This window comes from Echinococcus granulosus (assembly GCF_000524195.1).
Source record: "Echinococcus granulosus chromosome Unknown EG_S00014, whole genome shotgun sequence".
Classification (NCBI taxonomy): domain Eukaryota; kingdom Metazoa; phylum Platyhelminthes; class Cestoda; order Cyclophyllidea; family Taeniidae; genus Echinococcus; species Echinococcus granulosus.
In genome coordinates, this window is record NW_020170394.1 from 574,071 (window position 1) to 592,249 (window position 18,179).

At 40.0% G+C, this 18,179-nt stretch overlaps 3 protein-coding genes across 3 annotated transcripts; 2 read left to right on the plus strand and 1 right to left on the minus strand. All coding sequences in view use genetic code 11, as the record gives it.

Annotated features, from left to right (window-relative positions):
* Positions 1–964: 964 nt before the first annotated feature.
* Positions 965–2,048, plus strand: EGR_02941 (Ubiquitin hydrolase isozyme L3; the record flags this gene model as incomplete). The annotated part of the gene is made up of 5 exons (XM_024492190.1): positions 965–1,009; positions 1,039–1,303; positions 1,540–1,670; positions 1,701–1,785; positions 1,900–2,048. The coding sequence occupies 5 exons, from the start codon at positions 965–967 to the stop codon at positions 2,046–2,048; spliced, it is 675 nt and encodes a 224-aa protein (XP_024353385.1).
* Positions 2,049–2,312: 264 nt separating this feature from the next.
* EGR_02942 (hypothetical protein) lies at positions 2,313–3,036 on the minus strand (the record flags this gene model as incomplete). Its single annotated transcript, XM_024492191.1, has 3 exons — positions 2,313–2,383; positions 2,547–2,665; positions 2,744–3,036. The coding sequence occupies 3 exons, from the start codon at positions 3,034–3,036 to the stop codon at positions 2,313–2,315; spliced, it is 483 nt and encodes a 160-aa protein (XP_024353386.1).
* Positions 3,037–8,950: 5,914 nt separating this feature from the next.
* On the plus strand, positions 8,951–11,888 carry EGR_02943 (hypothetical protein; the record flags this gene model as incomplete). The annotated part of the gene is made up of 5 exons (XM_024492192.1): positions 8,951–8,956; positions 9,697–9,814; positions 11,182–11,311; positions 11,345–11,477; positions 11,757–11,888. The coding sequence occupies 5 exons, from the start codon at positions 8,951–8,953 to the stop codon at positions 11,886–11,888; spliced, it is 519 nt and encodes a 172-aa protein (XP_024353387.1).
* Between the last annotated feature and the right edge of the window lie 6,291 nt (positions 11,889–18,179).

Here is an 18,179-nt window from a genome sequence, read left to right on the forward strand (position 1 = left end):
GAAATCCACTGGGTGACCGGTGTAGCCTACTTTGTTTGCATGTTTAAGTCACAAGCTCTGCAGTGAACAGTGGTGTAGCAGCCCTTCCCATTGCGCCTTCAAGAGGTGAAAAGTGCAGATGGTAGGTGTGTCTGCAGTCCCAAATCTGCCGAATTTCCGAACTCTAAAGTGCGAACTTGACGGCGATTATGTCCAAAAATATAAAGGAAAAAACTTTTAAAATGCAGTGGGGTAACAGAATCGGTGACTTAAACTTTATAAATCATATATGAATGAAAAATGAAATAAGGATGGTAGTGTAATGTAGGGTGGGACTCGCATGCCTGCCTCCTCTCTAAAAGAAACATCAAAGTAACATAAGCATTACAGTAATACAGTAATACATTGGTCTCTTGACTCCCGGTTTTGACAAAGGAGCCAATGTGAGTCCCCCCATTGTACCTCCGCCGAGTGGGCTGGTCTCTGGGCCATGTCAGTGACCATAATCCCCTCTGCATGCCTAATGCTTATATATTATACCCAAGTATCATGTCTTATTTCACCTTTAGAGAAGTGTCGAGGAGCCACAATAGTCGCATAGTGACTTTAAACAGAGTTTAAAGCACATATCTTATAGCAGTTAAAATCATTATTTGGAGAACCTGATGCGTAAATTTGTCTTAATCATTATCAAATTGCATGTTAGACGTCGATAAAAGTCTTCGAAATTTTTGTAGTTTCTAAATAAGGTTTGGTTCCACTCCTTGCATTACACTATTGCTTGATTCTACTTAGTGGCAATTTGTCATATGGATAGGTTGATTTATTTGCTCAATAAGCCAGCACATCAGCTAATTAGTTTGTGCCAACCAAAAGGCGGAACAAATATTATAATGCACCTTTATATAAAGGGTGAATAAACAGCTACTTGATAGCATTCCCCCTTAACCTGCGAGACCACAGTTTTACTTGTGCAGGACCGAGAATGAGGTGGATTCCTCTAGAGTCAAATCCCGATGTTATGAACAATGTAGTATCCTATTTCATTTTATCTATTAGTTTATTCGTGAGTTGGGTGTCAAAGAACCCATGCGTTTTGTGGATGTATTCGGTACAGACCCGGATATGCAGGCTCTTGTTCCAGGCCCCATCTTATCGCTATTGCTACTCTATCCCCTTACTGAAAATGCAAAAAAGAATTTGATTGGAATTATTTCAATGGACGAAAAATGCTTTTTTATGAAACAAACTATATCTAATGCTTGTGGAACGGTTGCAATTCTTCATGCACTTGCAAACAATGCGAGTGCGTTGGATTTGAATTGTAAGTTGTCTTCTTCCTCAAAGTTTTGAAGCCTAACGCCTGCGTGTCACATGCTCTCTTACTACCTTCATGTCTGGGTCAACTTCAACAGTATTTTGTGCAAATTGAATCCTTGTATAACTGGGTTGCACAAAGTGAATATACTAGCAAAATTTTGTAATTAACTCACTGGTTGTATAGAATGGAAGCGACTGTCTTGCTAAAGTATTTTACTTAGTAGGACTTAAATCTTATAGCCCTTCCATGGCTACGAAAATTCCTGGAGAAGGCACATAACAGCACTCCTAAGGAGCGCGCAGAAATCTTAGAGAATGAAGAGGAACTAAGCCAAGTTCATGAAAATTGTGCGCACCAAGGTCAAACAGAGGTGAGCACGTTTTCTTGTTGACCGTCTTAGGCTCCCGACCCGAGCTCTCAAATCGATTTGCACTTTATCGCGTTTGTGAATTCTAATGGTCATCTCATTGAACTTGGCAAGTCTTGTTTAATTATGTTAAATTCCCCATTGTGCCTCTTTCTGTTCTCACTTTTGTTATTCTTGAGTTTCCCTGGTTCGACCTCATTTAAGTAAGATATTCACTTCTTATGAATTGCAGATGGACGTCGCGAAGGCCCAGTGTTACATGGGAAAACTTCTCCTGATACATTCCTTGCCGACGCTTGCAAAGTTGTAGACCAATTCATGCAGCGGGATCCAGATAACGTCAATTTCAGCCTCATGGCTTTAACCAATGCTGATGCCTAATTGTTTAACCGTTTAGCTTGAGAACTTTACTATTGGACCAAAATGTCTTCCTCAAATGGTTAATCAAAATTTTTTTTTCTGTCTTGAAATAACTCAGTTCTGTTCGCTGACCCTTTTTAAGTTTGCTTATTGATATCCCTTTTTGTATGTAACTAAGATGATAAGGTCTTCTGGTTCTCCTATTGTGCTCTTTTATTTGATATATTAAACTTCATCATGCAGTGTAATCTTGTTAATAAGATCCGGATTTACACTGTCGGGATTTCAGATACTGTAAAAGCCGCCATCTGGTTGTCGAGAATATCCACCATTGGTTTCCTGTAGATGGACGCCGGCTGAAATAAATCGAAAAAATTGTTTTTAGTTTGGTTTTTAGCGGTTTGTTACAAGTGTAGAAGTGTCTCCCACTGTCTATCTAGTCAGCATTAGTGCAAGTTTTGTTAATATAAAACTATGGCCATGTGCCTACTTTAACAGTATGCAAATTCCAGAACTTACTTATTGAATTGTCATTTTTCAACGGGTGGTTTTTGTAGGGGCATTGCCAGTGAATGAATGGTTTGTACGGAGGTGGTTTTGGGATTCTGGCATCGAGAACGCGATTCAGAAGAATACGACTGGAATACAAAGTGTGGGCAATCGCATGCCACTTTCGAAGTGACCTCTAATGCTTTGGGAATATTCCTGTGACTCACCCGTGTCCTTTTATGCAGGTTTCCGGTTGTGTTGCAGCGTGAACGTTGTCCTTGTTCCAATCTCTGTGATGGTTGTAGGTGGATCTGAGTTTTCGTTCAAGAAGATCGGTAGGTGCCTCGCAATCGTGGAAAGAATTCTTTGGATAATTACTGTAACTACTTAGCTGACTTACCTTGTATCGGGTGGATTCCAGTGTGTGAGTGTAGGCCAAACGGTCGAAAGATGGCTCCTTAAAGACAGGTTTTCTGGGATTGAGCGGCGATCTGCAAAAGTTGCAGTATTGCTGCTGCATGATCCCTTTTCTGCGCTGATCTTTTCACCTTTTGCAGCCACGTGCTATCGATCTATGCGATCTCACCAACCCTGAAGTTGAGACGTCAAACACTCGATGGTCGCGAGGTGAATAGTTCTTTCTATGGTTTCACAAATTTACCCAACTTTTCTCAAGACATGGACGAGTTTATTTTGGGAATCATCAAGCTGTGAGTGAGGTGGTAAGCTTAATTTTCATGATTGATCTGCAAAAATCTATCAGTTTGCCTTAATACTTACCATCCGTTAAATATGTAGATTGTGCTTTACATCCACTTTTCGCTAATAAAATCTTCAAAGTGCATCATCCCATCTTGCCTACTATTGTGGAAATTAATGTTGTGATAAACTTATCGTTTAATTGAACGTCTCCGGCTATCACTTTTAATGATGTTTCAGGGCCATTGCAAATTATTACTCTCAATTGATGACACCAATGAGAAAATAATAAGCCGGTAAGAGATCAGAAATGTCTGGAAGCGAAGAATCAGGTGGAGAATTTTGGGGAAAAGTGGCTTAAATCGAAATACAGTGCTTGACTTTAAAAGTCTGCAAACATTTAACTGGCTTAGATATTTGCAAAGGTGGTTTCACACCCATTTTAGGAATTTGGTAACCGCCTTTGTTTAAGGCTCAATCGATCAGGTCAGAGGCTGCTGTTGCATTTTGCATCATCTCACATTCATGGGTCATAACACCATTGATGCCGTTTCATAGAGGAATTATCCAAATGCTAATCACACTTAACCCGTTTTCAATGTGTGGTCTTGGGATTGCTAACATGTCTCTTTAGTCCGGTAGCGATGATACCGAGCTGAAGACCAAGCTTTGGCAAACAGCCAACGGTATTTGATTCAGTTCACCAAACATAGCTTGGTTAGCACTGCTTTGACCTACCTGCGTTGCGGCATGAAGTCCGATTGTCATGGTGTCGATTTTATCAGACGGAAAGAAAATCCAAGTTCATCAATGGCGAAAGGTTTTCTTAAGGAGATAGTAGGCTGTAGCTAAAGAAAACGAATCGGCCCATACCAGAAACGATTGTTACTGTTTTGATGCCGTGCACCAATTTCTCATGTGCGTTCGTACTGGCCAAGGTTTGTGTCAACTAATCAGATAAGTTTATTAGCAAAAACGAGAATTCGCAATTGATAAGTTAATCTCGCCGTAGTTCTGAGAAATTCATTAATCTGATGGACTTTTTAGGACCTAAAGTAGCAAGCTAGTTAAAAAGAGGCGGTCACTAACATAACTGAAACGAATAAATATTTGAATTTGGGACACTTCGCATTCGTTCACTGTTTTCACTGCTAAATTAAGCCTACTTTCTATTACAGGTGCTGCAAATGGTACTAAGTACAAGTCTGTATGTAAGCCTTATTTATTTGTAGATAAATATTCTGTGATCAAAGTAATAGAAGGAAAAGTAGAAGTTGAGATTGTACCCCACTCAATCACACAAGTGGGGTCTTAGTAATAATGGAGTTGGAATTAAATAAAGCAAAGCAATTACTGATTAATTGAGTGCTGTAATCTTGCCATGCAACTTCCGCCGGTAACATTCAGCATCGGAAACTTAGTCCACAGCTCTTGGCACTGTTCAAATTGATGTGATGATATGTCTCTCAACGGAGAGCGTATTTTTACTTAAATATATTAAGTAGAGCTAGTTCTGTCAGTTAAGGGAGTCTATTGCAACGCTGCAAAATAGAATACTTGATTTGCCTTTTTTATGGAAATACAGTACAGAAAATCCTGTCGATAAGACGCCAATCTGATTTATACTAAATGATATTTAATGATTTATCAAAGACAGACTCTATCCGCAGGGGCATTCCAAATTTGTTACTAAAAATGACTTGGAAATTTAAGGGTTAGTTTCGAAAATAATAGCGTCCCTTACCGAGATGTAACAGATTATGCCTGTAGTAAACACAATAATTTGTGTGGTAAAATATGTAATACTTGCGGAAAAATAATTAACTTTTTTAAAACATTTCCAGCCTAGACTTCAACACTTGCCATTTGTTAGGCTATTTATGTCCTTCCCCTACTCAGCCCTTCATATTTGACATTCAGATTTCATAAAATTCCCTTTTTTAATTATGAGTGGTGATAAGCAACTTTGAACTGCATCTAGTGCCAAACCAAAATCCAAACAGAACTTCCCAAATAAATTAGTAGATAACATCAAGGGACGACAGATTTAAGAAGTTACTCTGGTAGATGTGTCAGTGCTTCTTGTAAAGAGGCAAAGGGTGTGACTAGCTCAACTACCAAAATCAACACTGTTGACTCCAAAGCGAAGCAGTTATTACAGCCAACCCGTAGCTGAATGCGTGGGACACCTTCCAGTTCTGAAAACGAAGACAGTCTCGTAAACATAAAATCATTATTTTGCAAAAGTCATGGCAACTTCAAATAAGCAGGGTTGTCATTCGACCAAAATTGCCTATTTAGTGCTTCGAATGTTACTCTAACCAGTGTGATCCTGTGCACTTTCAAGACAAAGTTGCTCTACGTCCAAGCTTTTGTGGTTCACATTCACACTTGGCTGCAAATTACGAGCGACAAAAACATGTTCAGTAAATTTTTCCCTTCATAAACAATCATTTTCACTTGTGTTACGTGCAAACACATACGAGAAATATAGGTCTAAATAAACTTTTATAACAAGCTATCTCCAAACAACATTTATGTGGCATAACGGTATTTATCATGTCCAATTTGATTAAATAAAAATGCTAGTTAAAGGCAATGCCTGTATGTTCACCAGAGGCTTTCGTAAGCGCGTTAGCGCCAGACTCCGATTTTTTGAAAAAAATGCCGCAAATTAACCACGGCTCAGACATCACTCCGCGAGGAATCATTCACATGCGCCTTTTCACCGAGTCACCTTCTTGAATAAACAAAACTCTGGTCGTTGCCGTCGGCGTTATCGTCATCCTTGGCGGAGCGACCCAACTTTCAAGCTGCTTTGTCACTCATAGATCTTGGGGCAGCGTGGGAAACCAGCGGTCCAGTAACCAGAATACTGGAACACTACTAAACTGGATTAATTCCATGACCACCTTTGAAGTAGCATGCCTTTGTAGGCATTCTTACGGGCATGAGTTTACCCCGTCTGTGTGCCATTATATGGTCGCCTTTACGGGACATCAACGTCTAGTTTCTTGCTCATCAAAGGTTCCGAAGGTGTGTAAATGTTACGATTTGTCACAATTGCCAAATACCTTGATTCTGATTAGCTGAGCTTATTAAGCAGCCATGTTCAGAGTATACCTAGGGTTTGCAAAAAGCTAATCTTTGTTCCAATGGAACCGAATGTGTGAAAAATATAAGCGTAATTGCATTGGCATTTCGTCTGTTGACAAAAATTCTTCCGAAGATTTAGAACTTATGCAAGGTTCAAAAAATTCCGTCTCTCTGTATTTAAAGCCAACACAACTAAAGAAATTGTATCCTAAAGCAGTCAGCTCCAGCCTACGGGACCCGCACTTTAGCTATCGAGGTCATCGAGAGCCTCCAATCATGCCACGCAGTTATGCAGACCCGATCCAGTAACCGCATCCACTGAAATGTGTGGGGTGTTGAAGAACAAAGGAAACAGTACACAATTGCGGCTTGATGCACAGATGGTTGGTTTCAACAACAGTATGCGTTTTTAGATCTAAATCCATAGGATATTATTGACTGCTGAGCGATTGTTAATCGAAATAGTAGAATTAGGCTTCTGATATTGTTAAGGCTTTACGAGTGGCTTGCAATATCATACATTCATTTTGAAAGATCGCGAAAGTTTATAAGACCAAGACCATTTATTACAATGTTTAGTAGAGCCCTTAAATGGTTACCAGTTTTCTGCTCCGAGCCAAAGAAGTGCCACTTCTTTTGTTTATTTTTCACTCAAATATAATTTAAGGGTCTCTAGAGCATAGGTCTTTACCATTAAGTGAAATCTGTCTGTCAGACTCTGAGGGAATTGGCTTAATCACATCGGGAATCAATCTGACCCATTAAAATAACTGCCTAGTCCGTGACAAAGCTAATCTTCACTCTTGAATATTCTCTACTCATGGTGCATATAGGGAGGCTGGGAGACTGTAAATTCCTTTTCTGCAAAAATGCGATTTTTTGCTTTATGACTGCATAGGGTGAGCTGCAAAATGCAACACGTGATATTATCATTTTGCGTCTGCTGACCCAGACGGTCTGCCATGTCTTTGACCCGGTGAGACACAAGTGCAGTTTCTCGCGGAGCCTACATCCACACAATAGGCCTCAGTGGCTCGCGTCGGTGTGTGAATTTGCGGAGTGTCTCACACATACACGTATTTTCCTGTATGATTTGTAGAGACTTGTACAAGCTTGTAATGTGAGAAGTCGGAGGACCCGCCACCCTCTATTCACAGCATAAAATTTGCACCTTATCTGCAGCTCTCATTTCACATCGCTACCGCTTGTTAAGTAAAGATGACATGAGAATATTCCGTGATGAGTGGGCCTTTCTGGGCTTTTGGCGCTCATTTCTTTGAATTTTTTTTTTGAAATAATAGTAACTCTAAATTACCTTCACGTATTATTTTATTCTTACCGTAGGAGGTTATCCTTCAAGGGCCGTGATTTGAGCAGATTGACTTGCAAGACGCGAAGTTAGTGAATTGTTACTAAATAATCAGGATTTTTTGTCATGAACTAACAATAAAATAAGTTTTCCCGTCATAAAAACGACCCAAACTACTTCTCACTTTTCAAACCGTCAAGTGAGTCATTGAAAATTTTAAGACACCAAAAGAACATGCTTGTGTAAGATAGTCAACGGTTGGGCAGTAAATTAAAGGGATTTGGCGATAAAGAAAAACCACAATCAGATGAATTCATCAACTGGTAGGCTCCAGCAATACCTTGTTTCTCAGTAATGTGTACATAGGCGAACCACTTAACGATGCCGAGTAGCCGGTGGGGTGTAGTTTTGGCTTAGTTTGAGTCTAAATAAATACCGAATAACTGTAAACATACCTTCATGCTTAATTTCGTTCTAGCTGTAACACTTGAGCACCCGATTCAAACGTCGGTTAACTTGTAAAAAAAATTAATATAATTCTCTCTACTAAATTCCGAAATGCAACTCAAAATTTCAGTTGAAGCCTCTCTCCGTCCTACCAAACATGTCAGATGCCACCAGCTGGTGGCGTGTAATTAAATTCCAAAAAATGATTTTTGTTCCTTTTAATCTTATGGGTTTGTGACTTTCTGAGCTCTTTAAAATCCATTTTAAGTCTTCCTTTAGAAGTGAAACTGCTCATTGCATTTGAGTGCGTCATATTTTACAGATGCTCGGATAGTTTTAAAATATTAGAATGAATAACCACTACGGTGTAATATGCACCATGGTGTCTGACTAGGGTGAAATGGTTGGACCTGAGACTTAAATATCTTAAAGTAGAGACCACGCTCTGTCTCTCGTTGGGAAGTAGAAATTATCGCTTCAGTAGTTTTATTCCCACATGCGTTGGGACCATTGCGCACTTGTTTCAACCGCTGGGATTTCCCATAATCGAATCGCTTGGGAAAGCGAGGTGTTGCGAAATCACCCTTTTTCCCACCAGCTCCGTGCGATTGACGCGACCCTATCGCGTGGAGGAGTGGGCAGTAGGGAAGTAAGGTGGGGCGGATGGCTACATGGGGGCACGATACCACCTGGCTTGAGAATTCCCACGCGCAAACCGTCCCTATGCTTCCCTTCTCCTCCTCTCCCCAACTCCCGCCCCCTCCCTTCCTGCCCCACTCCAGCCGCAGCCAGCGAACAAATTTCCTGTCTTCCTTCACAGTCACTCGCAGCTGGATAGTTTCTCATAGGAGCTTGTGAGTTTCCAGCCTAAATGTGATGTTCTATGCAGGTAAAATAAAAACCTAAAAATATGTGTGTATATTTGTAGTTTTTAATCCCATGTATGCACGACGTACAACCTCTTTTTTATTGACTACATTTGCATGTTAGCATCAGTACGATCCATGCCACTAGTTCCTCATTTATGATATAGCAATAAAGCGAATTACATTTCTAAGTTGTCCCTCAAAAATAAATAAGGATATGCTCCACCTACTTCATTTACTATTATTTCGCAATTTTTGGGAAAGATAATTTGCTAAATTTTTAGCGAATGCTTTTGCCGAACCTTAAGCATACTAATGGTTTAATTTTCGCCGCGTTTTGTCCCACTTGATTAGTAAATGTGCACTAACCTACAATTTCTGCAGGTGTTTGCCTGTACCTGACTTGGAAAGCACCTTCTTGACAAAGCTGGTGAAGTAATAAGAGCGGTTCATCGGAGTGGCGTTTCGTGTCAAAAAGACTGGTCGTTTACGCATAAATTATCAGGTCACTCTCGAGGCAACAGCAATGGGGCGCATCATTCATTTGAATGCGAGCGGCACACCTAAACATGCGCCCTTCCGCGACGCCTCGATTGGGGTCACCTGCCCCATTACTTTGTATCAGATTAAATATCTGGCGGAAACATCTAAAGGGAACTGCACAAATGCATATTTATCAACACTTTATTTGTGTCTGCCTAGTGGCGGGTAGAGGCATTCCCAATTTCTTCTCTTTTCCCCCTTAATTATAATGTTTTGCTAGTTTAATTTGAGCATTTTTGAGTTGAAAGCTGATGATCAATGTCAAAACAAATCCATGGGTAGAAGTGCTTCAGACAGTCGACATATCCATTCAAAGAGGAATATGAAACCTTTCTATAGTAAGATCTCGAAGTACAGTGGGAGTGAAGAGTCACATTTTTTCAAACACATCCCTTATCTCCTTCCGAAATACATGGCCGAGGATTTTGCTAAGCTTATAAACATTTAATAAATATTTTCGTCGAGATTTTGTAAATCAAGATATTTCCTTTCTTGCTCCTTTTTAAAGTAGGTTTAGCAGCATCATCCGGTAGCAGTTTTTTCTCTCAACCGTAAGCTTGTTGATCACTTGAGTAAGCATTGACGATTATTCAAATAACGCCTCTTATGTTCCCACACAAGCATAGTTCACTAGTCTGAAACTTCGCACATCATTTCTCGATTTTAAAATACCTTGATGTTTATCACCTTCGGAGGAATGAATTTCAGCTGAGTTATTCGTCGTTATTTAATGGGTGCTTACTTAATGCAATATTGATGATAACTTCAAAACCGTAAAAAGAGGAACTACTCGAGTCGGTTCAAAAAATCAGACCATCAGTGCGACCCACTAATTTACGACTTCTAAGCTGAATATGCCAGAAAATGCTTAAAACAATGTTTTGTAAACTGTATTGCTTGAAAGTGTTAAATGGGGGAGCATTACATTATTTTCAGGAAAATTTTTTTTCTTAACCTCACGCGTTCCATAGGCGGCATTAAATGCATCTCTTCAAGGTTCTCAAATGCCGTTTCCTGTCTACAGACACAAGAGTGAATGCAAGAATCTTAAAAGTGACCACTTTTCTTTCGCACTCTGCAATGACTGGGTGGAAAGGTTAATCACATTGAGATCAGAAAGTACGATAAAAACACAAGTGGACTTCCTCTTAGGGACTGAGAATTTCGACAGTGAAGATATGTAATCCTGAGCCTGAAATCATTTCAGTCCGTAATAATAAAATAGTATTGAACGAAATTTGGGTGATTTCCAATCCAATATGCATTTATTTCTTTATTTGCTCTATTACGCCCAATACACAGTGATTTGGACCATATTACTGATCCAGCTACTAGAGTATAAGTAGAATGAGAAAAACTAGCAATGGACTTTCGTGGAGTGTCTTTCAGTCTTAGCTTTGGTGCGTTGCAGCTGCGTCGTCAGCTCCCATCGAGTACTGATGCGTCAGGAGAAGGCGCCACCTTTGGAAAGCGTTAGACAATTTAGTACTCTTGCGAGCTCTGCCATGCTCATTTCGTTGCCCATGTAAAGTGGTTAGCCCTTTATAAGTAAAAACTTAATGTGCGAAAATAAAAGTTCATAATTAACTTTTTCGGTCTTACCATAGATACTGCGAGAGGAGGATTCATTGAATTTTGCAGTAAAACCTTCCATCCGAGCACTTAAGAGGCCCCTTATGGAGAAACTAATAAGCAAATAATTTAGTTTATAAGAAAATAAAACCAATTTTAGCTAAAAGTAGTACTTTGAAGACATTTTTAATTTCCCATTATGTCAAACAATACAGAACATATGATTTTTTAAAGTCATTAAGGCATTGTGATGAGCGACCTAAGTAATTATATTGCAACAATTTGTGTGCATTTAGTCCTTTACACCTTGGTCACGCAAAAAGTTTACCTACAAAAATTGTGGGAACGCCTCCCGTGTGGATTTTAGTTGAGGCAGCAGAAACAGCAACAGTTTTAGGAGCTATTATCACTGGATCGTGCGAATGTATGGTTAGATGGAACACCTGGTCTGAGAAGTCCCACGCGCCGTCTGTGCTTTCTCACGAGCAGGTTCGTCTCTCCCACAATTTCAACACCCTTCCTCATCACCACCCCACTTTCTTTCGCCCCTCAAAAACTCGCGTTGAAGGATGGAGACGCTGGACACAGAGTCCATCGCTTTTCTCTCTCTAAATCTCATCGATTGCCCCGAGCACCATCCCTCAATTTTGAGATCAATCTTGGCAAATTCATCCGATTATTATCATTGCATTCAAATCTTCTTCTTAGCTTGGTTGCCGCTTACAATCAGCTGTACAAAAGGAGACTGTCTCATTATTTAGTCATTTCAACTTCAATTTGAGGGTTCGTTTTGAATTGACACGTCAGTCATGTGAAAGCATGAATCAGACAGCCAGTTGAAAAATTTATTGTTAGTTCAGTCGCATTACAAGCTCGAGTAAGGCTAGCTAAAACAATATTTGGCACGAGAAGCATCGTTTCCTCTTTTGATTTAAATTAGAGATGAATTCAGTAATTTGGTAAACGCGTTCAATCTTGAGCAGATCCATCGAAAGCAGCTCCCGTTTCTCAGCGAACCCAACAAGCATTAAGTGACCTGCATGTCCAGTCATTCATAAAAGTCGGGCGATCGTGAGTGTGTTGGATTCACACCACCAATCAACACACGTGTGTGCATAAGTGTGCGAAAGGATAGACAAGTAAGGAGAGGAGCCACCGTCACCAAGCTCTAGAAAAAGCACTATTTAAACATTATGGGTGCTACTCTCCATCTACTTCAGCTTTTCAGCCTACGTGGATTTTAGGGCTTATTTTATAATTTAATGGGACTCACGAGCTACACTGTACATTCAATAATGTACAGGAAGTTGAAGGTCTCTTTTGTAGGTAATGTTATGTAATGTGACTAGTAACTCTTAGGGAGGAATTGCTAGTTTTGTATTGGCGAATGAAATTCTTCCTGCTTGGGAAATTTCCCACCTTATGCAAAAATTATTAAATTTTGTCGTTTAAAAAGGGTGTCCTGAAAACAAGCGAAATAGTTGCGCTGACTCTTTCACATTTACTGATGGTTTGCAAATTATTGCAAGAATTTATTCAAATAACTATCACTCACACTCTAGTAAAACTTCACTTCTTGCATAAGGAATTACGGACCAACTCCCAACTGGTGTGATGATAACCTTCGAGAGGTATAAACTGGAGAAGTGTTTATAGAAATGCTTCTGGGGAAATTTCCCCATTTGCCTGACACAACTGTGATTTTAGACTATAAGTAAAAGTTGATACTTCGTGGGATTTTTAGTTCTGTAAATGCTAAATTTGTCGCAAGTCATAAAGCACATAATAAGCTAAGAAATTCTAGTGAGCGGTAAATCGGTCTTCGAGGTCGTTTGATGTATTTTCTACGCGCAATGCTCATCCGTAAAGTGGCAGATTCAAAGGTGGTCATTTTTGTAATGAATTAGATGTCTACATCGCCAGAGTGATACCGGGACATCTTAATGTAAAATACATTTGAGAGCATGAAAAAACAGTCGGACCTTTGATGTACACGTACCCCATAACATTCTGTACCTGCTTAGCAGACCATTCCTACCACTACTATTTAGCGAAAGAAAGGCACACAGATTGTAAAGCGTGACATCTTTTAGTCTGACGCAGGTGGCGTCAAAGCGTTGATTCTATTTACCTCATCGGAAGTACCTTGATGCCTGTCAGACGCATTCTTATCTAAAAGCAGAGCCCCAATGTAACACTTAGACAATTGTCTACTTCCACAGATAAACTAGTAATCAACCAAAAGAATTTGTATCCAGTCCAGCATGATACAATTTTACCTATTCTTCTAGGACGGGATGTTCATACCAATATTCAAAACTTAATTTTGCATATTTTCGACTAATGGCATGGTAATTCCAAGAACTAGAATGCAAACCAATTAGAGATGCAAAGTGTGACACCAGGTTTAGTCTATTTATTTATTTGACCATTTAGATACGTTGGTATTGGGGAAGTGTGCACTCATGGAACTGGTTTACAGAGTTCCTACACGAATCCAAGGATGTGGTCACATCCCCTCCATAACACAGCAGTTCAACAGTTAAAAGTCATTCAAGTCACAGTCGCCACAGAGGTAGTTTAGAATTCTTAGGGCAAATCATGTATGGCTTGTAAGGAGTGCAGTGCCAAGGCCTTCGTGACGTAGCCTCTCAGCAGATGCGTTGATTTCTTGGCATCCTCATTCAAACTGGTATGTCTATAACGTTTGGCAGAGAGGATCGCCGGCTAAACATGAAGGACCCTTCAAACAAAATGAAAGCGTATCTGTGGAGAGAGGGTAAGGTGTGTCATGCGGCATTCATCGCATGCAAAGCGCAGCGCGTCTTCTACTCTGCACCTGTAAATCGGTTACCAAATGAAAAGAGCTTGCTACTTCTCACTAAGTGTTCTTTTACAGAATTGCACATGCTTAAATTTAGAAAAAAACCAAAACTTGTTCCTAGTTTGCTTATACAGTGTTCAATTTGTTTAGGAAATTGCGAACCACACTTTGATGCACAACCCATAATGATTGCAATTTAGCAGCAACTGGAGTGTTGTCCCCATTGTAACATATTAGGCGTCAGTGGTCGCCATTCCGTAAGACACATTTTTACTTTTGTGCTTGGATTTCTGTCTCACTGCTCAATATATTGGCATTTAGGCCCGCACGCTCCAAGATAATCCCGATGACCGTTATTTCTGTCTTCGACCATGAGAAACCGAATAAGAATGTCTTCCTTTAGCATGAGAAGAATCCATAGCCAGTGAAGCTTGGGAACTTTCTCATGAACCCATGTTTGCAAAAAATGTTTGAGCTTGGAACAAACCCATTCTTTAACAATATTTTGATGGTTCCAATGCTTACACCCTTTCACGTGATCACTGATTAGACCTCATGGTTCAACCGCTATAAGTCGTTCAATCAGGGAATTACGAGACCAAGTAATTGTAGCCCGATGTCTGCCAAATTTTTTAGTTTATTTGGAAAATGTTCACTTCTCGATTTTGAGGCTTACATATAGGTTAAATTTTTAACTTTAAGAGTAAACACCAACATTTTAAGTCGCTGCAAATAAGCCCAAACACAGAAATTGCCTTTGTTTTCTGTTTTATTGTAGTTGGACGTAAAGTCATAACAAAGGGTTCTACAAAATTGCTTGTTTAGCGTAAAGCTCAAATTGAAAGGAAAGATTTCCCTCTCACTCAGCAAATGGGTCTTTGAGGTCTCCATCTTATTTATTTGGGGATTGTTCCAAAATAATTTTGTCAAACCATTTTGCCGGCAGAGGTAGACCATTGAAATTAGCAACGGTAGTTTTCAATCATCAGCTTCTTTTTACATCAGACCCCCTTGTGTTGTTCTCGAAAAATTTTATCAGGTATGGATCGTGGTAATCACAGGGATTTCCTTTACCAGTCTAAGACTAATGGAGAGAATCACACTAACAATGGGAATGGATTGCCATCGCACTCGTTTCCCATTCCCACTCTCAAACTGCCATGTCAGCAATTTAAACCTTGGTGTTAGACAAGAGGTTGGAAAAGGCCATTAACAAAAAAAATTGTGGAGTATGATCGCAAAATAATAAAATTTCTGGACTTGCCTTCAAAATACAAACAGAAGGATTTAATAAAGAGAAGTTTATCCTGGCTTCCACGATATTTGTGTGTGCAGATACAGTAGGTGACTGTACAAATGAAGTGTGAAATTCCTGTGCGTATCAGAAAAGAACACTTCCAAAGTGTTCTGTACTGTCGACCACATTAGCCTGAAAAGGAATGCAGTAACCGGCAAACAAGACTACCCTGTCGAAACAGTCTATAAGAATGGTGTGTCATCTACGTTAGCAATTCTTTCGCATAATTATCAATTCGGGACTTCTTGAAAGATAACAAAAATGTATTTCGTAGATGACGTAGATATCCTACTTCGGATCAGTGGCTTCGCCGTTTGTCATCATGAAGTCCATCTTCAGTTTCCTTAAGTGATTTGCAAAACAACTTCTTGTGTGTGTAGAAAACAGTTTATTGTGCTTGTTATTTACAATTCATGCGTCATTATTGCTAGCAAAACCAAACAGACATATGTGATGAGCTAACAGATGATGATTAGCCGTGATATAGCTCCTCATCCATCATCCGCAATTAATCCTCGTCTACGAGGGCTTCCACCCCACTTTTTGTCTAAGTCTGTCTCTGGCTTAGTAACAAGAGTATGCACTGTCTCCCTCCCAATCGAGTCAAGACAAGACCCACTGCATTCTCAACATTCACAGATAAGATTGTGCCTTTCTGAGCTAGAATTTTGATGAGTTGCTCAAAGGAATTATGTCTCAGGAAGGGAATGCTCAGAAACGCCTGAAGTAGACAAGGTATGACACCGATGGAGTTCCTGAACTCATGATAAAATCGTCCTGAAAAAAAATAAAATTAATATTTATATATAGTATGTATTCATAAGTAGATTTTATTAATTAATGCACAGGTAATAATTCCTATTGTCTCGGACGTAATCAGTGGCGCATAAGTGATATTTGTGAATCTGTTCACTAATAAGTACATTCATCAAACTATGAATTCACCTGCGCCACAAATACGTCTACTTCATGATCACCGCAATAATAATCTACGGATATTTATATGATTTGCAAACAAAACACTTTTGTCCACTTATCCATCTGCTGCCACCACCCAGCGGATTTTTTTGTGAACCGGAGTGAGACACGACAGCGGTTGTCGTTCAAGCTGGCAAGTCGCTGTCTGTGTTCGACATCGCCAAAATATTTGCACTTGAGTGTCTAGGTTCGTTCTACTTGTCGAACTGAACAGATGACTGCTTGTGTCACATCGGTATTTGTCAAAAGCCATGTTCAACACAATGCCGTCGTCAGTTATTATAAATTTACTTCTTCCCTTTAAAATTCACAGTGAACCTATTCCTTTGCGAGTGTTTGCAAATGTATGATTAGTGGCCATCTATATTCGTTCTTCCGCGGACCATTAGGACATTTAAAAGATGCTAAAATTCCCTCTCCAGCATAGATAATATATTTATGTCTTAACAGATATATCACTCCCTTGGTTTTTCTTTGTATCTACTTTTTCCCATTGACTTGGGCAGTTTATTGTAGAAACCCTGTTAGAAAATACATGATGCGATTGAAGTGACAAAATATGGGAAAATATGCTTTTTGGGGTCAAACGAAGATGGAGAGGATCATCTATGCATTAAAGGTGGTGGTAAGACTATGGGAATTTTTTTTGGGGTGGTTTTCACAAAATTTAGTCATTCTAACAACGCGCTCGTGAATACGAAAGTCAGTATAATAACGATTAGCAATTAATTTAATTTAAAGTTCTTAAAGGAATAAATATCTTTTTTGAAAAAAAAATGGACTTGTCTAATTTGTCAATAACATTTTTTCGCTTTACAAGCTTATTAATTCTTTGTCAGGCCTTTATTGGGCCGCATGAGGGCTAAAGCCCATGTCTGTTTGTTGTTTTTAGCGAAGGGCTGTAGCCTGGGGCAACGTAAGAAGTGATTTGTGTCGCTTTAACTAAATGATTGCGCTAAAAGTGGGAAGTTTTGCTTATAGGTAATCAGGAATTGTCTTGAGATCCATACTTGTTGGCATCGCCTTAACAGTAGTTGCTTCGTGACCTATTTTGAGTACTGTGGGTGATGTTTTTCCATCGTGGCATGTTTTCACATCACCGAACGCCTGTTACCATCACGTAACTCTGATTTGCAAAAAGGTGTTGGTCTAACCTGAATGCAACCCAAATTTAAGTGTATAATATAGCTCAATGAGGTCATGAAGGTCATGAGTCGAAAATTAAGGCTTTGATCGAATAAAATTTCGCATACATTTTAAAGGCTTTCAAATAGGCGTCATTTTTTACCATTTTCAATTCATGACGTTTGCTATGCACAATGAGAGACTTCAAGCAGTTCCTCTATTTTCTTCTTAAGCTATGTTTTTTCTTGATGTGGGGACACATGCTAGAGCCAAACCAACTTTGCAAAGATTAAGAAATGAGAAATTATTGAAGTTAGCATTAAATGAGAATTCGCCTGATTTCGGGGCTGTGTTGTGGTGGCAGCCTCAACTAGTCAAACGTCGCAAAGCATATGAACTGATGGCAAAATAAATCTACGCATGACGAATAAGCATCAGCATAAACTGGCGGCAGTTTTCACGGAGGATTATGAATTCTTTGTACACGGTAATTGGCGGCTGATCACGGGGAGTCAGTTAGTGACAAAAGCCATCTAATCAAGGTGGTTTGCCGCAAATGGCGGTTTGGTGGCAATTTGGAGGTGTCAGGGCCTCTTCCGATTGTTCGCTCATTCTAGACGGTGTGGCGACCGTGCGAGAGCGACTGGCCCAGTCCTCGTCGTTTGTTGGCATCACCGCCCTGCCCAGGGCGCACGTGATGGTACATCAGGCCCTCATGAAGGGCCTGCATGAGTCACTCTTCAGCGTGGGAACAAAGCCAGATGCGCACTCCGCACTAATTAATAACGTCTTGACAACGTCTCCGTAAGTGCGTGCGCGCGCAAGCAGACATGCGGGCAGATGCACACACGGGCGCAGCGCGCAACGCAAGCAGCCGCACCGAGTTCCCACAGTCGTGGGAGCGCCG